Here is a 22,866-nt window from a genome sequence, read left to right on the forward strand (position 1 = left end):
GGAAATCTAGAATCTGGTACTTGAGCTTTTTATGATGAAATAGAAAGAATATCGTTGTCAACTTAAAATTAAGTACATATGATCTAATGTCATCTTAGTCACGCGGCAATAGAGCAACTTTGCTGGTACACCAAGTTTTGCTCTGTTTATATATGAATTTTTCCATGCATTGCAAACTAGATCTAAGAGAGTTTCACTTTGACACATGCTTGATAGGAGCTACGGAATCCATATATATAACAGTTTCGGTCTACAGATATTTGAGAGTTTGTCATCATTGAAGAGCCAACTTATTGCTGATTCTCGCATATTTGGAGTTGATAAAAAGAAATTCAGACGAGATCTCTAAGCTCGGATTCGCATTCATTGACTAAGAAAGTCAAACAATTACAATTTACTTGATTCATTGAATTTGTGCGGTGTAAAGTAACCAAAGTTGACCTCTTAACGTTGTTATGATCGATCACTTGGAATTATTTAATATTTGACTTCAATTCTGGGTCAAAGAAATGATCTGCCGGGATTCTCGGCATTGTGAGGTTAACCAACATCATCTGATCCTTTCAGCAGAAGCCAATCTTGTTGCGATCCAGAAGAATCACGAATCTCGAGGGGATTCACTGGATTTCTCATGTTTATTGTACAAGCACGTAACTTAACCCAATGAAATTTATCTCCCTATATGATGAGTAGTGAAAGACAAGTTAACAAAGCTGTGGGAGGAGATGCATGGGACTTGGTTTTGAAGCCAAGTTGGTGCATTTTAAATGGACTTAGCCAACAATTGCCCACATTATTGTGAGTTGCATTTGGACTCAATACTCAGAACATAGTCACCTTTTTTCTTTAAAAAAAAAGAGCCACCTTTTCTCTCTCCTCTATATATTTTGTGTACTTATGGACTAGTATAAGTAAGGACCCACTGGAGAAACAACAAGCATAGAAAAGCACATCCTTTAGGATCATATAGAGATGGCAATTCCAGTGGTGAATCTTGCAGCTCTTGATGGGGAGAAGAGGAGAGAAACAATGTCTCTACTGCATGAGGCTTGCGCAAAGTGGGGCTTCTTTTGGGTGAGTATATATATATATATAATGACATTCATAGCAATTTCTTCTATTTACTCTGTTTTACTATGTATGCTGTAATATATAAATAGTTGACGATAAAATTGGTTGGGCGGTATTTTTCTTCAGTTTCTACTACAAACAAAAAAAAAGATCACTTCTTTTAAAGGTACAATTTGTTATCTAATATTTGCGTGCACTACTAAACTTATGTTGTAAATTTGGCAGGTTGAGAACCATGGAATTGATGCGGCTCTGCTGGAGAGGGTGAAGAAATTTGCGAACGCGCATTACGAAGATTTCTTGAAGCAAAAATTCTACAACTCGGAGTTGGCGAAAGGCCTGGGGCCTCAGACGAATGCCGCGGAGGTCGACTGGGAGTGTACTTACTATCTTCAGCATCAGCCAGTGTGCAATATCAATGATTTTCCAGATATTACAGCCGAATTCCGGTAATAGATCTATCCCATAGGATAACCTTTTATCTCAGTAGAAGCATTCAAATGATTGATGATCAAACTAAAATATTAATTGTTGTAACTACATACAGCCAAACAATGGACGAATACATAAAACAGCTGGTCAAGGTAGCCGAGAAGCTCGCGGAAAGCCTGAGTGAGAACCTTGGCCTGGAAATCGACTACCTAAAGAAAACATTCTCCCCGCCCTTCGTCGGGACGAAGGTCGCAATCTACCCTCAATGCCCTGAGCCCGAGTACGTCACGGGCTTCCGCGCCCACACCGATGCGGGCGGGATCATCCTCTTACTCCAAGATGACACAGTCCCGGGCCTCGAGTTCTTCAAAGACGGGGAATGGGTCCCCATAAGTCCTACGAAAGATAACAGAATTTTCGTTAACATTGGAGATCAGATAGAGGTGGTGAGTAATGGCACGTACAAAAGTATTCTGCACCGCGTGACTGCGCCTAAGGAGGGGAACCGTCTTTCGATTGCGATGTTTTACAATCCCGGGAATGGTGTGGTCATTTCGCCAGTACCGAAGCTCTTGTACCCGAGCGGATACCGGTTCCGGGAGTACCTTGAGTACTATTTCGGGACGAAGTTCTCGGATAAAGTGGCCAGGTTCCAGACCCTCAGAGAGGTGTTCAAGTGAGCTCTAAATCAAATTGGAAGCTGATGGTTATTTGATATTGCTTTTAATGTTGTGCAATAAGCTCATTCATGCTTTGGTTAATTTGTAAGTGGTTTTTGGTTAATTTGTAAGAGAAGTGGTTTTGGTCTTGTTAGAAAACTTGTTGTTGTTGTTGTTGTTGTTGTTGTTGCTGTTTTTCTTTTAAGAGGTGTTTTGTTGTTGTGTGATTTTATTAAATAATACCATATTTGGTTTTGTTGTTGGAAAACAAAACACATTGAATACATTTTCTTTGTCAATTTTCTATCAATAGAAACATTTAAAAAACAAAGAATTTAACAAAGTAAGAGCTTCGGAAAAGGATCCTTACCGAGGGATCAACAGCGTTGACTTGAACCTTATTGGTCAACAGGTTGGACCAAATGGCATCGTTTTTTTTTTTTTTTTTAAAATAATAGAAGAACCAAACAAGAATATATCAGAACAAAAAGGAGATAAAAAAAAAATCAGCCTATATTTTTTTTTTTTTTTTTTGGAATAATTGTGAAAGATTTTACTAAAATTGCACTCAGTTGAACCAAAAATAAAATGACAATTAACAACGTGGAATGATTCTTAAGAAGCATGGGTTTTAGATTGGAAAATTGTCACTTAATTCAAGTGGTGGAACTGGTACTCCAAAAGGATTCCTTTATTTAATGACATGTGTAGCTCCAAATAGATTCGTACTACTAATGGTTTTGGATCTTAGGAAGTACCTTTGCTCAAGTTGTCTTTATATTTAAGTCTCTAAACTCAAATACCGAGGGAACAAGTTTGCCTTAACAGCAGCTTATTTCACAACCTTATGGCACCTAAACATAGCACGAGAAGCCCATTTACAAATTTGCACCCCTGGGACTGCTATTTAATTATGATAATAATGAGAAAAATGTTTTTGGTATTATCTGATGTTAAGGGTGAATCAAGGGAAACACTGTAATGGAACTAACTTTCATTGTTTTCTATAAGAAACCACAAAATAAGACCAAAAACTCAGGGATTAAAAAGTTTTATAAGGTCAGATTTCGGTCGGTTCCGTACAGATAAGATCTAAATTTTTAATCCTGTAAAGATTCCAGGCCATATCGGCACGCGAGTGGAATCATACCAGAGAAATGAAAGACTATTTGTAGCCAAATCCAAACCTGAAATTTTCGATTGAGTTCTCGAGTAAAAGAATCATATCATAATAATATCTTGGTTAATGATTGAATAAATAGTACAGTCCTTTAGCAACCTGTTCCCTTCCACAAGTGTATCAAACCATCTGAAAAATGCATACAGCTCCTTTGTTGTCTCCAAATTTATGCAAATGATAATAAATCTGCCGGTCTAGTGTACATATAATAGCTTCTCCAATCAATTGTAAACTGTACTTGTTGCTTCTGACGGTTGGTGTGTCGCACTGTCCGTTAACTTCACCTCTTGCCAGAAGCTGAAGAAATTGAAAACTGCTCGGCGTATGCTTTAAATCGAAATCAGCTTTTCAGTGTGGGTGTGGTGAGCAGACAACATAGAGCAAATGAGAATTATCAGCTTATCTACTAGTATTATCCTTGATTCCATCATCCACAAATAGCCTCCACTGCTAATCTCTTCATTGTTCCAGGACATGGGTCCCCCCCAAAGACCTCAGGAACTACACTAATCGAGCACCGTTGCTGACCAATACACTTCTGCAATACAAACTCGAATTAGATTCTCGACTAACAAAATTTACAGCATTTGGTGCCTTGTGTGGCCTAGATTCTACTGATTGCTTCTCTTTTTCAGAAAGCAAAAGCTTCCAGAGGATCAAGAGCTTTTGCCTAAGCTGGAAGCAAAGATGAGCTTTTGGGACACAAAATCAGAAGCTGCAACTTGAATCTTCTGCTTTTGTTATACTGCAAAGCTTCTAGTGCTTCTTCCGAACAGTTTTACTCAAACAACATTGTGCAAAAACTCACAGTTACCTTCTCGAAAGGATCATACGACTTGTGGGCATGGCAGCTTCCCTCTGAGAAGTTTCCGCATACTCCTCGGGGTGTTCCAAAGCTCGCAAACGTGATCTTTGTTATCTTCTTTCCAAAATCACAGAGCAAATGAACTTTCGAATTCTCGTTTTCTTTTGTATGCCAATTTCTCATCGATGGTTGCATCTCGAAAACATTGGCACAAACACTACCAATAGTTCTCTTCACCATAGAGATGCCAGTAGGATCACTGCCCCACTCTTCAAAGACAACCAACAGGTTCCCAGTTGGGTTCAGCCAAGACCGAGGAACATGATACCTGAGAGAGAAGGCAATTGTATTATTAACGGGGGGAGGTAGGGTTGGTTGATAGTAACCACAGCTAAATCTAAATTTCTATATATCTTCGAGAAATGTTGTTGGTTGCAAAACAATGTAGTTCAATCATCATTGGAAAATGTAGGTGTATATTAGAGAGAGTTTTCAAGAGAGTAGATTAGTAAGAAATTACACTATACAAGGGCAAATATGAAAAGTCACATTTTTCAGGGATATGACTGTATAATTTGGCAGAGGCATGCTGTTAAACATCTCTAAAAATAAAGGCATATCATAAGCTACCCGAATCGTCATTGGAATTTGAATAAAAGAAGTGTAACTACCATCTTTGAGAGGGCTCTCCGCAGTTGGTCTGACATTTGGTCTCATTATAAGTTCCACGGTAGTCACAATCACTACAATCTCCATATGCTTTATAGCCAGGCCAATACCGACCAATGCCTTGACCATTGATCCATGCCTGACCTTTCCCCATGTTGCTCATATCTAAAGCCAATGGTTCATCCCCATCCGGTGCATTGAAGAAAGCCTAAAGATAAAGAAGTATTACCAAGACACCCAAGAAAAAAAATGATTTACTTCGAGGAATAATCAAAGTTCTAGAGTTCAAAAAGGAAAATCATTACCTTGTACCACATAAGAGGCTGTTCTTGAGGAACTTCTCCCCACTCGAGTAAGGAGCTTCCACTCAGTGAATGCAGACCCAAAGTTTCACCTTTCAAACCAACCTGCATTTTGTAATTGAATTAATGAGCTAAAATAAGAAATTAATTCCTGAAAAGAAAAATTCGGTGAAATATGATTAACCTGAATTTTTATTTTTAAAAAAAAAAGAAAAAAAAAACCTGATAGGTCCATTTCTGCCATGTGAGATCTCTCCTTCCCTCGTTGAGACCATTTAGCATCACAGGACCAAGAACCCCGGCATTCCATGTCTCAAAATGCTCACCTACATTCTATAATGCATCATAAAAGGTCAAGTTCGAATAACATATTTGCGATAATAGCATGCGATATATATTATTTGGCATCAGATTGGAGCAACAATGAGCTTACAGGGAGCCCAACCGACACGCTTAAGATGGAAATGGTGTTGCTTCCCACCCAAAGATTCACATTTCCAGTATACGTCAACTTTGGATCCTCTATACTACCATATACGGTACCTGAAAATAAAGAAGAGTCAGTACACAATACAAGTGAGTCGAATATACGACAAAGGAAAGAGCTTTCGCATTTCAACAGTTACTATATGTAGGGACTTTTGCAACACCAATGCAAAATTTGAATTTTCACATATAACCCTTGAAAGTGTTGTCCACTACATAAATACCGTTATATTTAAGTAGCAGATTGAACCAATTCATGAGGAAGTTGTTTTGAATTGTTAAAAGTTTTTCCGCGGCTATGATGGCACTATTTGTAACAAACTCAGTTTTTGAAGGGCCTAAAAAGTTTTTTTTGCTTATGCAGGGCTATATGTGTAAATAGATAATTTTGTGAAACTATATATGTACATCTTTTTTGCTATTAAAATTTTCCTAGTGGGTAGGGTGGAGTAGCAAACCAATTAGTTGTCTGTTAATGAAGACATGCAAAGAATGACCAGCTGACATCACGGTGAGGACAGGAGACTGCCCGTTCTGTAAAAATCGTTCATCCTGGCCAATGTCAACACTGAAGAAGAAACTCTCATCGGAACGATATTAACATTAAGACTCTTAAAATCAAGGATCTTATTTGAATTTAGCTACTTACTATGTTGTATACCACAAATAGTCTGTATTATCTCGTGTCACATTTATCTGCTCCAATAGCCCAACTGTTGTGAATGATTCATCATTAGACGAGGTTATCTCTTCATTGAACGATTGCCATGAAAACCCTCCAACCCGTTCCATTGTCATCTGTGAGGTCTGAACTCCTACCTGTTTAGGATCATTGAATTTGTGCAAAAATATCAAATAAATAAATTTTCTGTATATATTCAGTGAATAAAATTATCACAACTCAACGCTGAAATTGCATACATAGGGAAGTGATACCCAAGCAAGCTTTAGTATTTTTGGGGAACAACAAGAAAATCGTATATCTACAGGGAATTGGCTAAACTTATTGACTTTCTCACCCTTGCAGTGTTGAAAACTGTTGTTTTGCAATCAGGAAGAATACTTATGGACCAGGGCGGAAGATGATAGTGCACTCCATTAAATGTTACTCTTGCAGAAGACTCTGAATCATAGTTTGCAAGAAAAGCGGCACAATATCCTGAGCTTGACCTAAAAACAGAAGCCTACAGATAGGAAGTCAGAATGGATGTGAATTATTTAAGGGAAACCTGATTCAACAAGAAAGAATTATAGCAAATTAAAACCTGCTGAGAATTTCCGAGTGAGATCACTACAGGATCACTGGAAATCAGAGCTGGCTCACACAACTTGATGGCTTTGTGCAAGCCTCTTAAGTGACCCCATTTTGGTTGTCGTAATAGACCTGGAAAAAAGCACAAAGCACAATGGGGTTTCCTACAAAAAAAAAATCTTTGCAAGTGGTGCAATTGTGGAGAATATTTATGCCTGCCACATCTAGCAATAAAAATATTTCAATAAATATAATCGTTAAGATCAGAAAAAGCATCCTAGTCTTATTGCTCGCTGCATGATAGAAGCTTGCCGAATGACCTGTAATTATATTTAGATATCATTCTTAAGTCAGCTAAAACTGAAATCTGTAAGTTATAAAAAGCCAACACATGCTAGTTATAGGAATATTTCCTTCAGGGGCAATCTTCCATTTTTGGCCAAATTGCACCAGCAATCCCCAACCATCTTAGAGGTTTTGATTTATCCCAAACCTTTCAATTGTTACAACTGGGTACCAAATCTTTGCATCTTGTCGCAATGTTATCCTTTTCAATAAATTCCTTGATTAAATTGGATGGAGATGCTTGCCTAAGCACCATATAGTAAGTCCAAAAGTCACCAGCATTTAGATATGACTACTTGGATAATTACGTCCAAGTTGATCGAGGAACATAATCATTAATCAACAGCGTAGGATTGAAACAGAAGGCTCTTTACGTGCTTTTGACGAAGAATGCTTTATCCGGTTTGTTTGATGGAGGAGGAAATTACAAATATATTTCTTTGAGAAGCAGTAGAATTAGACAGACAGTAAAAGCGCAAACCCATAAGATAGAAGAGCATTTATATGCTCACCATACTCATCTATTGGAGCATCATAGTCATAACTAGTTGCAATAAAGGGACCACCAGCAGTGCGGCCAAAGTTTGTTCCTCCATGGTACTGAAGAAAAAGTTAAAGAAAAAAAAAAAAGAAAACTCAAATTTAGCCCAAAAGCATTGAATTTAACAATTGTATCAATCAGATTTCTTTTCTTTATAGTTCTCCTGGGAATAAATATCCCCTTTTAGCTCAAAGAATAAATATATATTAACCAGATTACAATGGAAAGAATTATTACCATATAGTAATTAACAAAAGATCCACCTTTTTGGATAAATTTGGCAACAGAAAATGCTAGATCTTCGACGGGCCGGTGGGGAACTGGAATCCCAAAACCTGTGTACCTGTAATACCATTGTAGATGGAAGAATTCTAATGAGTAAGAAAACAAGCATTACTACTTTTGTGACCCAAAATTTCCAATTGGAATCACTCTACTGTAGTTCTATACAAGTTTTAGCTTTTTCTTTTGAAAAGTAAGAAACAAATACCATGCAGTCCAAGCCTCGGTCCACATCATGGGCTTGTAAGGCTTGCTTGGAGTGTAGTAGTCGCAATAGAATCCGTTGCAGGTGTCAATCTGTTTGAGACAAGTCCAAATAAATCAACAAATAGACCAAAAAACAAAGCTTATAAATATTAATCATGATTTTGAAAAGCTCAGGAGTCGGGATTGCTAATTTTCAAAGACCTCAATACAAATCATAAAGTAAATCTGGAAAAAAGATGCTCATAAGAAAAAGAGCAACTGGAGAAGTAAAGGGTAAGCGATGTTATGAAAAGAAACGGGGCAGCAGACCAAGGAGATTTACCAAGGAGACTTACAATGAACAGATGAACAGAAAGGAGAAAAGCTTAGGAACTGAAGTGATACCGAATGTAAGGAATTTATGACAAGTTCATTGATTTACTAGAAATTACAACTGCATGAGTAGAAAGAGAAACTGTCATTGAGAGAATTCAACAAAAGTAAGAGAGGAAGGCGAACACATACAACTGGATCAGGGGCATCCTCTTCTTTGCACATGACCCACGGGACACCAGTGTTGAGGCCCACGGCCATATTAGCAGCCCAGCTCGCATAAGCTTTGGCCGGCTCTCCTTGATCCCACTCCAATGGTCCAAACTCATTTTCAATCTACAGAATACAGAAACCAAGTTACAACTGTGAATAGAAATCACTATTCTCCAAAATTTCTTCCTTTCCCTTAAGTGTACAGATCAAACAACTCTAATTCCAATTTAGATGGTAGTGAAGATACCTGAGAAAGAATGATAGGACCACCCTGCCATTCAAACAGCCCTTCGCTCTTCATCATGTTGACGATCTTAGCCGTGAAGTTTGCCATAGCGGCCTGTTTTCTCGGAGAATTAGTGAAATTGCTCAAAATTAAGCATTTGGGTGGGAAAAGGAAGAAAATAGATTTGAAATATGAAAGAAGGGAAAGAGATTGTACTTAATTTCCCACCTTGAAAGGCTCATTATCTGTTCTAAACCTGATACCGGGAATATATTTTAGCCAAACAGGAAATCCCCTGCAAACAATGACACCAAAACATCAATTTAGCACTCCATTTCTATTGAATTTTGGTGATCTACCTTCAGAGAAAACAATAAAAAGGCTTATCCATATCCATTAAACATTACCCAAAATTCCATTCCGCACAAATGTATGGACCGATTCGGAGGTGAACATAGAGACCAGCCCGATGCACCAGCTTAATGAACTGAACCAAATCATACCTCCCCTCGAAATAATACTATCAAAAATAAACAAAATATAGGAACAATATAAATATCTAGAAAACTCAATACACATAATTAAAAAAAAAAATCCAAAAAGAGTAGAATTGAAGATAACAACAACAACAATAATAAAAAGAATACCTGACCAGGGACTGGCTCATGCCCATTCCAAAAAACATAAGTTTGTATAACATCCAATCCCCCATCTTTAGCCTTCTGAATAAGATCAGGCCACATCTGAACAAGACCCAAATTTCCATACTCCACATATCAACAAAAAATTAGGGAAAAAGGAGAAAAAAAAAGAAGGAGCAAGAAGAGTAAGATAACTAAAAGCCTGTTTCCGGGATAGTCAATAGTGTTGTTTGACAAAGTGTGTTTAAATAATGTTATTAAAAGAACTATTTATACTAAAACTTTTCCAATAGCTTCTCTTTGCGGCGGCAAAATCAGAAGCAACAGAAGCTCACGTTTTGCTCTCTATCAAACGCTACACTTAAAAGCTGCTGTTGCGAAAAGCAGAAGCATAAGCAGGCCCAAACAGGGCTCTTAAGGAGCGCTCTAAAAAGACCCAATCAAAACAAAGGAGCCACATTTCTTAGAGTGGGCAAGGAGAAGACCTCGGGGACGCTCCTGGGGTAGTGTATGGAGCCGGAGATGAGGATCCGGCGCCGCCCATTGATGACGAGGGCCTTGCGGTCGTAGGACACGGCGGCGACGGCGGGGTGGAGCGCCACCGCCGCCGCGGCCGCAAACGCCATTAGGACCACCGCGGTGGAGCTCATCAATGGCGTCAGAGCCATTAAAATTGGTGGAGAGAGAGAGAGAGAAAGAGGAGGAGGAGAGTGTTGTTACATGGGCTCCAAATGCTTCTCTCTTTTATTTTGTATAATCTTTTTATTAAGTTTTGATCTCCCAATCAACCCCCCTCTTTTCGCGAGAGTGAGAGAGAGTCGAGGACAATGGGAGGAGTGGCGCAGTGACAAAGGAAAAATGTTTGTATACGAGAACGAACAGAGGCTTTTTTTTCCTTTCTTTTTTTTTTTTTCTTTGCGAAAAATGTACTGATAAACCCCTCTACTATTGTCACCTTTAAAATGAGCACTTTACCGATATTTTTAATTTTTAATTTTTAGTTTTCTTACTTGGACTATTATGCTTAGTTTAATAAAAGTTTTTGTTGAATAGATAGCTTTGTCAGCTATAATCCACTAATTGACATATTTTTTATTAAAAATAATTAGAATTACAACCCTAATAAAATTACCATAAATTTTAATAAATAGTTTCAGCTCAATTGAGCGAAATCTAAAAAATTAAAAGAAATCTTAACAAATATTTAAGCTCAATTGAGTAAAATCTAAAAAAATTAGAAGTTTAGGAATCTCCATGGATTAATTTTTGGGCATTGCTATACCTTCTTAGGCTATATATCTGAGATTGGAGTTGGAGGGAATTGCAGGTGTGAAACAGCAAAAGTAGTTTGTGTGGGAACTGAGAAATAGGTATTGGAGCCAAGGAGTTGGGTCCACCTTGAAGTGGAACCATTCCTTTCTCTTTTTCTGTTTTTTTTTTCTTTTTTTTTTTTTTTTCCTTTTAGTAAAGTAGACCAATTCTCATCCTTAGGAATCTTCCTCCACCCAATTGATAGTTTTCTTCTTTTTCTTCTTCTTTTTCCTTTCTATCATTAGTAATTTTAAAAAAGTAACAATATAAAAGGAAAAAAAAATCTTATGTTTACTCTAGATAAACATAACCTAAAGCGTCTTTAATTAGAGCTGATGATGTGCTTTTTTTTTTGAGAGAGAGAGAGAGAGATGAATAGCACGCTACAGTTTCATTTATTTTATTTACAAATAAGCTTAGCTAGAAATGTAAATTAATTAGGATTCAAACTTAAAATTTCGGGTACCAACCACCAACTCTTTTGCCACTTGCGCTAGGGACGGTCGGTAATGATATGCTAATTTATACAGTATAAATTAACAGATATGAAACACATTATTCATTGAAGATTTTAGAACTACTCATACGAAATGACAGTAAATTTGGTTATTGGAATCTTCATTTAGTGTTTAGTGCAATATATTTTTGTTCATAGATCAATTCGATGTCTCTTCAGGTTAGTAGGTTAAGTGGATTGAGCTTTCGAAAGCTCTTTTGTACCAACCAATTTAATCCTTTAGTGATTTGGTTTTTGGAGAACAAATTATGGTGAATTATGGAACCATATGCCTTAGAATATAAAGAGCCCTACTTACAAATTTCAAATTAAACTTCTCATTTGGAAGCTTAGAGATACATATGATCGCTCTAATCGCTTCATAATTCCATTTTCCTTTTCAGCTACAAAATCCTCTAAAATGAAATACAACAGAAAAAAATCAAATAATCCCGCATATAACAGTGGTCCAAGGACAACAAGATTGAAGTGGACTTCACGCGCAATCCACTCCCAAATTAATCACTTATTATTAACAGAGCTTAATTAAGATCATGCATGATACTCTCAATTAAACCCCATGCGCGCCAACATGCTTCTCTTAGAGTGCACAATGAAACGTTGATCTCGCGGCGCATATTTAAGCCTCTGTTTGAGATTACGTATAACATAAGCTTCAAACTCAAAAGAACCCACATAAGAATCTATACCTACTAAATACGAAGTCCCCGATCAAGGTTGAAGCCTTAAATTTATCCACATAAAAAGAATTGATTGTCCGATCTCAATATAGGCTGCTACATGCCTTACTGTTATAGCAACGATATTTATAAAAATAAATTTTTTAAAAAAAGTGAACAAAGCACAATGCTTATTTGTTTTTCTCCTGTTAAGTAAGGATCCCTTTTGGACATGTCCTGCACATGATGATGAGCTACTTACCACACAAATTGCAATTTGCTGTTATGATACCCACTAGTTTTGAGAACCCAAAAGACCATCTTTTGACACACGAATCCCACTAAATTGGTCCCAAATCTCAACCAATGGTGATTAGTTAGGTCAATTAACTAGTGGGTTTGATAATTGATATCAATGGTCTCCTCTTTTTGAATTTAATAGTAGGGTATATCTATTTGAATATATAATTAAATTTGTACTTTTGATATACATGTATTCTACTAGGAAAGCATGTATGGATAGAGAAAGTCTACTATATAACACTTACACCACATTATCTATTACCAACAAAACATATCTCTTCATTTGAAAGAAAAGTGTGAATTCAGTAGAATTTTTTTATTGGCTTGGAATACCACGTCAATAATATAAATGTACCACAATAATAATTCGACATGTTGTAACCCTTTTTCAGGTACCCTTTACCTCATTTCCGCAAATGCAATCACCCACGGTTGTGTTTTACCATTATTTTTTTTTTCCTTTTCTACAAAGAAATCACCTGTGATTGTGTAATCTTTCAATTCACACTCCATTGTGCCAATTCCTAAAAGGGAAGTGTATAGTAAATAGGTCACCACATTTGTGATGTTTAAACTTCTTTTTCTATGATAGAAGCCTAGTCTAGAAGGAAGATGAGAATGTTTTTACTGAATACTATTTCTTATTAATGAATTGACAAATTAATGATTTTTTTTCATAAGTTGAGTAAGATATTTCTCAATGTATACAGTTACTGAATACTATTTCAAAATATGTTATCTTTGGTAGTCCCGGAAAAATAAACAGTAGCATTTTACCTCAGAAAACTACATCAGTAAATAATTCTTTGCCATAAAAAATGCATATAAAAAAGGAAAAATAAGGCCAGGAATAACTCTAAATGCACATCAAGGAAAGAAAACTAAATGACATGACGGTAAATATCAACTATCAACCTTTTTATAATAGGAGAAATTATAATTGATATTATTCAATTAACTATTCTAGTTAACAAGTCACAGAATTATTAAATGCAGTGCAGAAATATTCAGACGTCCACAGTGACCTCTTAAAACAAAAACAGAGGATTCATATGAGAATCCAAAGTTTCCTTTCAATCGTTGTTGGGGACATTAATGAAAGCATCCAAACACCGCCACAGTTCACATGGTATCAAAGGTCGGGGGACCCACCCCCCTCCTCCTCTTAAATTTTTTTAGAATGTGTAGTATGTAATTAATGAAGCCACATTTTCATATTTTACTCCATTAATGACCTTGATTGCTGATCCAAAATTTAACAAAATTGTAATTTATTTTATTTGTTTCAATTAATCATCTTATATATGACTGTGTCCATCTAAAATCTTTCTCGGTGGGAAAATTCAGAAGACTCTGGAAAATTTTAGGATAAAATAAATAACAGGGCAGAGGCGGTTTTGACTGACCTTTGTTAAATTCGGCATTTAAGCGTGATCTCGACTGACTTGTACAGTTATGCGTGATCTCGATCTCGGCATTTTAGCAATGCGATCGCCGACTATGGGACTTGAGGGCGCAGAATTAGTCTCTATGCGGACGCATAACTAACTCAATCTGAAGTTCCCGCGCTCCCTCTCCATTTGAACACCACCTCCTCTTTCCCCTCTGTAATGACCTGAAGTATTAAGTAGTCTAATAGCTAGCAGGGGAAGGAAGTAAAAATGTCTAACTTTACAATAGTAAGAGCAGAAATAATGGCCGCAGCAAGTGAGGAAAAGCGCGCGCGAAGGAGCTTGGGTGTCCTCGGAGCGGAGAGAGAGCAGAAGAAGGACCGAGGTTGGAGGAGAAGTCCGACAGATCTTGGTTTTTTGGGGCGAAGAAGAGAGCAGGCGGGTCGGAGCCTCAAGCCTTCGGAGCGGAGGAAAAAGGCGAGCCCAAAACCCGCAGGGTCGCGGATGATGCGGAGAAGGAGGAGTCCGGCATCCGTTTACCCACTTACTAGCACTGCCGGACCGGGAGGCCCAGAGAGGTAGCCCAACAAACCCGAATGGCAGCCCAACCAATCAGCATCTCATTTTTGGTCACTTTGCTGTTTAGTCCTAAGAGATTATGTAATTTCCATTACAGTTTAAGTCCTAAGAAGTATAAGTACGAGAATGTATGGCAAACAAAGGCATCGATGAAATGAAATATTGCTTATCTTCTTCCCCAATCCTTCTCTAAACCCTTCTTTGCTTCTAAGCTCCCTAATTCTCCTCTCTCTTCTCTACTTCTAATCCCTATCCTCATCTCTCTGTATCTCTCTCTGTCTCTCTCATTCCCATCATCTCCCAATTCACGCTCCTCAATCCGAGGTCTCATCGGATCGCGATTGGGATCAGGTTGGTCACGCCATCATCCCGGTTAGCCATCCATCTCCATCGAGGGTTGCTAACAGGTCCGGCACATTACACCCTCCTTTCTCACATAGTAGAGAAACAGAGCTCGAAGAAGAAGAAGAAGAACACCAAGAAGAAGAAGAAGAAGAAGAAGAGGATGTCGGGGGTGTTGAGGTGGGGAGCGACACTCCTCGCCGTCTCGTTGCTCCTCTCACTGATCGAGCTCGGCGGGGAAGGAACCAAGAAGCCCTCGAATATCCCGCCATTATCCGACCTCGATGATCGGCGGATCGCAGATAAGCCTCGGCAACTTCAAGACGATGAGGGCGAGCCTAGCACCTCCTTCTCGTTCTCTTCATCTGCACCGTCGCCACAATATCTGGAGGTCGGGTTCTACCGGAGGAAGTGCCCTCGAGCCGAGGGGATTGTGGAGTCCACCGTGAACGATCTCTACTCGCGCAACTCCAGCGTTGCCCCCGCCCTCCTCCGCCTACTCTTCCACGACTGCTTCATCCACGTCCGAAACACTTGTTCCGATGTTTGCTCGTCTTTCTCCGTTTGTGATCATTCTAATTTTGGCTGTTCTCTTTCTAGGGGTGCGATGGATCGGTGCTCTTGGACCGGATCAATGGCTCCCTCTCCGAGCGCGACGCCATTCCGAACCGCACGCTGAAGGGCTTCGACGCCATCGACGCGATCAAGTCTGCGGTGGAGGCGGTGTGCCCCGCCACCGTCTCCTGCGCCGACATCTTGGTGCTCGCCGCGAGGGACGGCCTGAAGCTGGTAACCCGATCCCAATAACCCTAACCCTAACCCCAATCCGTTTCACCGTTCTAATTTGGCCCGCTTTCTCACGAATCGTCGGATCGAAAAGGTGGGGGGGCCTAGCTACACGGTGCTCACGGGGAGAAGAGATAGCGTGCGGAGCTTCTACGACGAGGCCCAGATCCAGATCCCGACGCCCAACGACACCTACGCCAAGACCCTCTCCAGCTTCGCGAGCCGCGGCTTCACCGAGCGCGAGACCGTCGCCCTCCTAGGTTCCCCTTTCCCACCCCCCACCCCCGCTCCCTCCCTCCCTCCCGATCGAAAACTCCCTCTTCTTTTCTTTGTTTTTTTTTGGGATTCGGAAACCCTAATTCCCCTCCTCTCCATTGCCGCAGGGGCGCACAGCATCGGGAAGGTGCACTGCCGCTTCTTCCGCGACCGGCTCTACGACTTCGCGGGGACGGGGGAGCCCGACGGGTCCCTCGACAGGGAGATGGTGGAGGAGATGAGAGCCATTTGCGGCGGAGATGCGGCGGCGGCGGCGGCGGAGGAGGCGGGGATGGAGATGGGGTATTGCAGGGAGGGGAGAGAGGTGGGGTTCGGGAGCCATTACTACTGGAGGCTTTTGGAGGGGCGGGGGATACTCCGTGCGGATCAGCAGCTGACGGCCGGTCGCACGGTGCGGTGGGTGCGGGCGTACGCAGCGGGCTGGGAGGGGGAGCGCGCCTTCCGCGCCGACTTCGCCGCCTCCCAGGGACAGGTCCGGACCCGCTGCTCCCGCATCCTCGGATCCTGACCGTTCGGCTAGGCTACTGCTTCTTCATCTCGGCCGTCTGATTTGTGCGGCACGGCCTCCACGTAGGTACACCAGACTCTCTGCTTCAGCAGAGTACAGAGATTTTTTCTTTTCTTTTCTTTTCTTTTCTTTTTTTACCCCTAGCGATTTCTCCAAATTTATTTTGACAAATATCTTGTGCAAAGTATATCGACAATTAAACACTCCAGTTGAAGATTCGAGCTTCAATTTTCTTTTAAAAAAATTCACTGGGCCCAGCGTGTACACGTTAAAGGCCCAACTAACCCAATTTCAGGGCCCGGCCCAGATGCATCAGAGTTGCACAGAAGCGCTGAGGTGAGCTCACCGCTCTCCCTACCTTATCCGGAAAATATAGACACTTCCGTAATAATAGATTCAACACAGGAATTGATTTTTTTTTTTCATTCCACAATCAAAACAAGTTGGATATGACTTATAAGCATATTTCTGTATGCAGAAACTGTTTACTCAATTTGATGATACATTTCACAGGAACCAGACAACAACTCTTTCAACCTGCTTTTATCATGGCTCAGTTTGCATTACAGGAAATTGTCACAAAAACAGAGAAGCTGATTGGTCACTCTTCACTCTTTAATCATGCATACTTGTGATCATCAGCTGCAAGGGAAAAAGCATCGCCCATTATTTCAAGCTTAGATTCCCTCCAAATTCAACTGCGCGACATCAAACGAACAAGTAAGCACCTTTTTAAAGTAGAAGCTCTTAGCATTATATCTCAAAATAAAATAAATGCCTGAAAACCAGTTCCAGTTATACTAATTTATATTTAGGTAAGAATAGAGTAAGCATATTTTGGTACTGTTTAAGGCTAAAGCAGGAGGCGCATTTGGTGAAAATTTTCATTAGAACTTGGGAGCAAGACTGAAATGTACGCTGGTATCACTAAATGGTAGGAGGCGGCTATTATTCTTGTTGTATGGTAGCGAGAACTGAGAAAAGGAAATTGAAAATATGGCATGTTTCTATATGCAATGCTCCTTTATGGTACAAAAGACTAGTTTATAAATAAATGCACACAAAGAGAGACATAAAAAATGAAGGATACTATACTAATTTGAGAACACCTGATAACCACGTAGATTGACTTTAAGAAGACGGAGTAATGTGAAGGTTTGAAAAGAAAACAAAAAAAGGAGGAAACAAAGAAATAACAATAGGTCAGAGATTAAAGAAGAAGAAGAAAGTAGCATTCAATCCATCTAGCTAGTTCTCAGAGCATAATAGCCTACTATAATAGTTACGAATTCCCTGAAGGGAGGTAAAAAATTCTTATCTACATGCTGCAACAAATAAGATCAAAGGATAGTGCACAAATGAGCTCTATAGACGGTGCATCTGCTAGCTTCCTGATAGGCTAACCTTAGAGCAGTAAAGTCTTAAGCCAGTCAGATTGTTGCAGTCCTATATAACTCGTACTAAATAATAAAAAGAATTGCAGTCGCACAACCAGCTCACAGAGATTTTGACAATTTAAGGATGAGATGTTGTCGCCATAACAATGAAACATGTATATCGAGAGAGGAAGACTTTTAGCCGTAAAATGACTAAACTCCTAGGTTTTAAAAGGAAGACGACAATTAAGTTTCTTCAAAAGAAAGAATACAACTAGTTTCCAAAAGAATTATTCTGATAGGCCAAATTGCTACTTCAGTCCACTGACAGAGTCATTGAACAAGCCCACATGTGCTTGATAAATCCACTTGGTTTAGATTCCCGTCACAAGATGGATTTGATTGCACGCAATTCAAAAGTTAGTGGATTCGGAAACCCAAAACCCAGATTGTCTTAAATCTTAACCTAGTGGACTTAATTAAAGAACCTAAATCAGTTAGTGGATTTATCTATCAATATGGCCTAAGTTATCATGCAAGACTTTTCCACAGATTCCACATACTATGTATTAGGAAAGGGAATGAGTGAAAAGTGAAGGCCATATGTTCTTTGACCTTCAAAAGATCAAAAATAATGATATGATTTTGATAGATATATTCTTAGCTAGCTGTTAAGAGTAATTAGTTCAGCATGCAAGATCTTCTTGAATCAAGGGGGTGATTAGACTAAGACCTTATAATTCCATGACCTACAGAGAGTAGTTCTAATTGGTCAATGGTAAACTGATTCTTGTAGAATGCAACTGACCCACACCAACAAACTTATACCATCTAGAAGTGTGTCCAAACAGATACTTAAGACCACTAAATGATCAAAGGATGCAGAAAAGGTGGTGTTCGTTTTCTAATAGAGCTGCATTCTCCCACTTATGTACTATGTCTGAGATGGTCAAGTAGTAAAGTTTGAAATCCAACTAGATAAGTTTCAATGGGCTCGTTAGCACATCATCAACACCAAATTTAACAAAATTGGATATCTGTTTTTATCAAGAAAATGATTAGTACAAAGAACTAAAAGCAACTTTTAGACCTTCAAAATGGAAATGGTCCATCCAATTCATCCTCGAACTTACCTGATGCACCTTTGTGTCCTCTAGCTTTTCATATTCAATCAGTTTAATGTTATTATGCGTGAATCAATGAGAACCAGTCATTAACTTTTCATCAAATCTAGCATTATTGTACAAAGATACCGATACTCTTTAATGTGGTCCCTTCCTAAGCTTGATCTCCTTATCAAGCTCTTACAAATGGGAACTTCACAGGATCACCTAAAGCAAGGTTCTCGGTCCACTTCCATCGTGGAATCACATTCTGAAAGCACAACCATATAGAGCATGATTTATATTTGTTAAGATAGTGCTTATGATGCCATTCTTTACACTCAAGCTTTAATAGATAATAAAGACATCTGATGTGTTAATCATGAAATGGGTGAAGAACCTGTACGTGGACCCCCCTACACCCACACCCCTGAATTCCCCCATAAGGACTTGAACCCACACGCTCACCCTTCCCCTTCCCATGTCTCGCAACTAAGGATCCGAGTGGTTTGGCCGTAAACAACTTATTTACTTCATATTTTCAAGATAGTCATTGCCTAACTTACGAATATGGCAACAAAAGATATTCAATGCATATATTCAACTAAAAGAAGCAGTAACTTTTAGCCGTTATCTGAATATGTTTAGCACTGATGCAGAAGATGAACATGAGACACCAAAGAGAAACAAGATGAGATCAAAGGTCATCTGCAAACATGTTACACTTGGAACATTGGCTTGCATAATAGTGAAGATCAACCAAAGAAAGAAAGTTAATATTTAGTTCAAAGAAAAATAAAAATATTATTTAAATCAAGAGGTTTAATGGAAATTTTTTCAGAAGAAAATGAAGATCAATGTCCTTATCATATTTATAATAACAACGCAACCTTCTAGCTGGCCAGGCCAGCTAAACATTCTCTACATGAATCAACTTCCTGCTTCAATAATTCACACTGCTGGCCCCCCCATTAATTGTCAATAGAGAAGGGTAGAGACAAATGTACACATAATAAGTAACTTAATCTTTAGACATGCTTACATGTTATTGGGATAAGAGGCATCTGTTACTACATTATTTTTCTTATTTTATTTATTTATTGAAGTTGTTTCAACATTTTACTGGGTAGATTACTACAAGCTCAATTACTTTCTGCAAATGACCTACTTAGACAGACTTATAAGGAATAAATTTGACATTTTGAAGTTCTAGTCAAGAAAGCAAATAGAAGGACTTAGTCAGATACTCAAATCACAATATTTTGTGGTCAATATTCTTATTCAAAGTTGAGATTGATTGCATTCAGTAAAACAGATTTAACACAAGATGACATAATTTCAACGAATTTCTGTTTAAAATGCACCTCCGGCACGTAATGCTTTCTAACAGAGCGCCTGCATTTCTCTCCATTTCTAAATGTCCAAGTTGTTGATTGAGGGAGCAATTCCAATTAGCTAAATGGGATTGAGAATACAAGGACTAAGTGGGTGCAAAGGTTATTCACATTAAAAAATGTGAATGTTTCGTCACCAGAAACAATTCGAATTAAACAACTACTTAATCCAGCTCACATTAGATCATATCTGTGAAGCTTACACAATCTTAAAAGAAAACAAAAATCAGAGCAGGAATGCTATTCTTTGAGACAGCCTGATACTTGTCGACCTCTTCACCGAATCCGACACAAAAAAAATATTACCAACAAATTGTCCATGTTCCTATAGTGGTAGGTATCTTTCTCAAAGCCCCCCTAAAAATTTTAATTTCCGATAAATATACGCTGTGATAAAGGAAACATGAGCTGTTCTGATATCCCCCTCCTACCCATGCAAAGAAGCACAACTGTACAAACAACAACAAAAGAATCCAATTATGGTACCAAAGGAATCTAGTTCCTTTTCACACTGGGCTAAGCAACCTAACCAAGGCACTTGCTTGCAATGCATGGACCTTTTCCCATCCAACCTAAGTGCTAATCCCATGCAGACCACACTATTTGAATGATAAGCAGTCACTTTCATAGCTACATTGGTGGGAGTCCCACACACACTACTCCTCACGCACGATCTCCCTATCATAATCATCATTGTTTAATTAAGCACGTTCGCGTTTTCGATACAAAACAGGTTGGATAACTCCCCGTCCTTCCTAATCCAATAAGCGACGCTCTGCGAATTTATGCACAGCTTTCGAGCGATCAGTTTGGTGGGACGAGAAACCACACGGCCTGCATCGGAGCTAATCGATGTTCGGCGAATGAGGAGTGGCAAAGTAACAATAGTTTTGGACCCTTTCCTCTAGCCATTTGCATAAAGGAGAATATAATTGTAAGCATGCATGAACAATTGTAACTAATGAGACAACAAAAGCAGGTAGAAGAAAGGTTGGTTCAATTATTTGCGTACCCCATCCCTATCCTTAGCCCGTAGTTGGAGAGGATGAGGAAAGATCCTAGAAAAAGCGCTCCATTTTTAAATTAGAAGGTGGATAACAAACGGAATTAAATAAATTGAAAAAAAAAAGGCTCTCTAATTTAGAAACCTTTAAATAGCCACATATCCTACAGATGAAACTTCCCCCCTCTTCCTCTTCCTCTTCCTCTTCCTCTTCCTCCAAGCTTTGAGGAACACCGTATACGATCGATACTAGTGCTAGACAACGACAAACATAACTGGGCGAAGGGGAACGGGAAGGGGAAGGGGGAGGGGAAGGGGATAGGGGATAGGATGGGGGAGGAGAAGATCACCGACAGATCGACGGCGGAGATGGCGCTGCCGGGGTTCGTGATCTCGGTTCCCGGTGGGCGCGGTGGGGCTGGGATCGAGCGGGCGCGTGTACGTGGGCGTGAACCTGGAGTTCCCGGGGCTCCCCCTCCACCACTCGGTGCACGCGGAGCAGTTCCTGGTGGCGAACGCCGCGGCGGCGGGGGAGGCGGGGATCCGGTGCATCGCCGTGTCGCACATGCCCTGCGGCCACTGTCGCCAGTTCCTCCAGGAGCTCCGCGCGGCGCCGGAGATCCGGATCCTCGTCACCTCCGACGGCCCCGCGGCGGCGTTCCGGCCCCTCTCCGCGCTGCTCCCGCGGCCCTTCGGCCCCCCCGACCTCCTCCACAAGGACGTGCCCCTCCTCCTCGAGCCCCACGACAACGACCTCGGCCCCGCCGCCATTGCCGCCGCGGAGGACGGCGTCGAGGGGGCGGCGGACGAGAGGCTGAGGGCGGCGGCGGAGGCGGCTGCGAGGGCGGCGTACGCGCCGTACAGCGGGTGCGCGGCGGGGTTCGCGGTGGCGGACGCGGCGGGGAGGGTGCACGCGGGGGCCTACGCGGAGTCGGCGGCGTACAACCCCAGCCTGGGGCCGGTGCAGGCGGCGATGGTGGCCATGACGGCGGCGGAGGCGGAGCGAGGCGGAGGTGGGGCGGCGGCGCTCGTGGAGAAGGAGGGGCGGGCGGTGTCGCACGAGGCCACGGCGAGGATCTTCCTCGCCGCGGTGGCCCCGAGGGCCCACCTGCGCGTCTACCGCTTTCGACGTCCGATCAAGCCTAGACGGGACAGATCTGCCGATTCTACTTGCCCACGTATATTTATTATCTCTCTCTCTGTCTCTAATGGTTTGTTTTTTTTTTTTTTTTTTTTTTTTTGTATGTTGATGATGACGACGATCATGAATGATGATGATGATGATGATTATGATGATTAGTGGATGAGGGAAATGGACGGTGGGGTTTGGAAGATTTATCTGCATTGTGAAGACGAGGATGTTTTGGCTGGTTTGCTCTGGTGGATTCTTCAGGCATAATGTTGTTATTGTTATTATTATTATTATTATTATTATTATGTTGGCAAACAATCACGGGCTTCAGATATGTGGTGTGGATAATTTGATGGGGAATTTCTTTTCTGTCTAATGGATCATTTTGATGAGGAGGTTCTTCAATTTTTTTTCTTTTTTTTTCTTCTATATGGTCATTTAATTCTCCATTTCAGATGCTTGGCTGGCCTGTTACTGTATTATCTTTTTTTCTATATATATTTTTTTGTTTGGTTTATATAACCTATTCGTGCTCAGTAGTTAACAAATGAAAAAATGATAAA

At 40.3% G+C, this 22,866-nt stretch overlaps 4 protein-coding genes and 1 long non-coding RNA gene across 9 annotated transcripts; 3 read left to right on the plus strand and 2 right to left on the minus strand.

Annotated features, from left to right (window-relative positions):
* LOC109717677 (1-aminocyclopropane-1-carboxylate oxidase 1-like) lies at positions 945-2,472 on the plus strand. The gene is made up of 3 exons (XM_020243546.1): positions 945-1,074; positions 1,297-1,520; positions 1,619-2,472. The coding sequence occupies exons 1-3, from the start codon at positions 973-975 to the stop codon at positions 2,181-2,183; spliced, it is 891 nt and encodes a 296-aa protein (XP_020099135.1). The 5' UTR covers positions 945-972; the 3' UTR covers positions 2,184-2,472.
* Positions 3,335-13,985, minus strand: LOC109717383 (beta-galactosidase 2-like). Of its 2 annotated transcripts, none has more exons than XM_020243143.1 (19): positions 10,109-10,500; positions 9,630-9,725; positions 9,390-9,502; positions 9,211-9,277; positions 9,004-9,096; positions 8,736-8,879; positions 8,233-8,321; positions 7,980-8,085; positions 7,714-7,801; positions 6,870-6,988; positions 6,624-6,788; positions 6,254-6,423; positions 6,063-6,172; positions 5,552-5,661; positions 5,341-5,451; positions 5,122-5,223; positions 4,819-5,024; positions 4,157-4,475; positions 3,335-3,880 (listed from the first exon to the last, which is right to left on the minus strand). In XM_020243143.1, the coding sequence occupies exons 1-19, from the start codon at positions 10,289-10,291 to the stop codon at positions 3,770-3,772; spliced, it is 2,502 nt and encodes an 833-aa protein (XP_020098732.1). In that variant the 5' UTR covers positions 10,292-10,500; the 3' UTR covers positions 3,335-3,769. The 2 variants fall into 2 exon arrangements, with proteins under 2 accessions (XP_020098732.1, XP_020098733.1); XM_020243144.1 differs by lacking the exon at positions 10,109-10,500 and adding an exon at positions 13,820-13,985 and having other exon boundaries at positions 3,368-3,880.
* Positions 14,860-21,292, plus strand: LOC109717384 (putative Peroxidase 48). Of its 4 annotated transcripts, none has more exons than XM_020243146.1 (5): positions 14,860-15,248; positions 15,326-15,514; positions 15,606-15,771; positions 15,895-17,015; positions 20,902-21,292. In XM_020243146.1, exons 1-4 carry the CDS (start codon positions 14,889-14,891, stop codon positions 16,293-16,295), a joined length of 1,116 nt encoding a protein of 371 aa, XP_020098735.1. In that variant the 5' UTR covers positions 14,860-14,888; the 3' UTR covers positions 16,296-17,015; positions 20,902-21,292. The 4 variants fall into 4 exon arrangements, with proteins under 4 accessions (XP_020098735.1, XP_020098734.1, XP_020098736.1 ...); XM_020243145.1 differs by lacking the exon at positions 20,902-21,292 and adding an exon at positions 19,434-19,921; XM_020243147.1 differs by lacking the exon at positions 20,902-21,292 and having other exon boundaries at positions 15,895-16,361; positions 16,809-17,157.
* Positions 16,746-17,953, minus strand: LOC109717386. Its single transcript, XR_002218176.1, has 2 exons — positions 17,700-17,953; positions 16,746-16,993 (listed from the first exon to the last, which is right to left on the minus strand). It is a non-coding gene; the product is annotated as an uncharacterized LOC109717386 (long non-coding RNA).
* LOC109717201 (cytidine deaminase 1-like) lies at positions 21,563-22,825 on the plus strand (the record flags this gene model as incomplete). Its single annotated transcript, XM_020242871.1, has 2 exons — positions 21,563-22,349; positions 22,472-22,825. Coding segments are annotated over 2 exons (837 nt in total), but the record flags the coding sequence as incomplete, so codon positions are not given.

Source organism: Ananas comosus, linkage group 11 (genome assembly GCF_001540865.1).
Source record: "Ananas comosus cultivar F153 linkage group 11, ASM154086v1, whole genome shotgun sequence".
Classification (NCBI taxonomy): Eukaryota; Viridiplantae; Streptophyta; class Magnoliopsida; order Poales; family Bromeliaceae; genus Ananas; species Ananas comosus.

What these genes read in the sequence shown, in the direction of transcription:
- LOC109717677 (XM_020243546.1), top strand. Translation starts at nt 973, where the DNA reads ATGGCAATTCCAGTGGTGAATCTTGCAGCTCTTGATGGGGAGAAGAGG. An exon ending in CAAAGTGGGGCTTCTTTTGG is followed by an intron (nt 1,075 to 1,296) that starts GTGAGTATATAT and finishes TAAATTTGGCAG; the next exon opens with GTTGAGAACCATGGAATTGA. An exon ending in GATATTACAGCCGAATTCCG is followed by an intron (nt 1,521 to 1,618) that starts GTAATAGATCTA and finishes AACTACATACAG; the next exon opens with CCAAACAATGGACGAATACA.
- LOC109717383 (XM_020243143.1), bottom strand. Translation starts at nt 10,291, where the DNA reads ATGGCTCTGACGCCATTGATGAGCTCCACCGCGGTGGTCCTAATGGCG. An exon ending in TGTGCGGAATGGAATTTTGG is followed by an intron (nt 9,278 to 9,389) that starts GTAATGTTTAAT and finishes CATTGTTTGCAG; the next exon opens with GGGATTTCCTGTTTGGCTAA. An exon ending in GGCAGAAATGGACCTATCAG is followed by an intron (nt 5,224 to 5,340) that starts GTTTTTTTTTTC and finishes TACAAAATGCAG; the next exon opens with GTTGGTTTGAAAGGTGAAAC.
- LOC109717384 (XM_020243146.1), top strand. Translation starts at nt 14,889, where the DNA reads ATGTCGGGGGTGTTGAGGTGGGGAGCGACACTCCTCGCCGTCTCGTTG. An exon ending in TCCACGACTGCTTCATCCAC is followed by an intron (nt 15,249 to 15,325) that starts GTCCGAAACACT and finishes TTCTCTTTCTAG; the next exon opens with GGGTGCGATGGATCGGTGCT. An exon ending in CGAGGGACGGCCTGAAGCTG is followed by an intron (nt 15,515 to 15,605) that starts GTAACCCGATCC and finishes CGGATCGAAAAG; the next exon opens with GTGGGGGGGCCTAGCTACAC.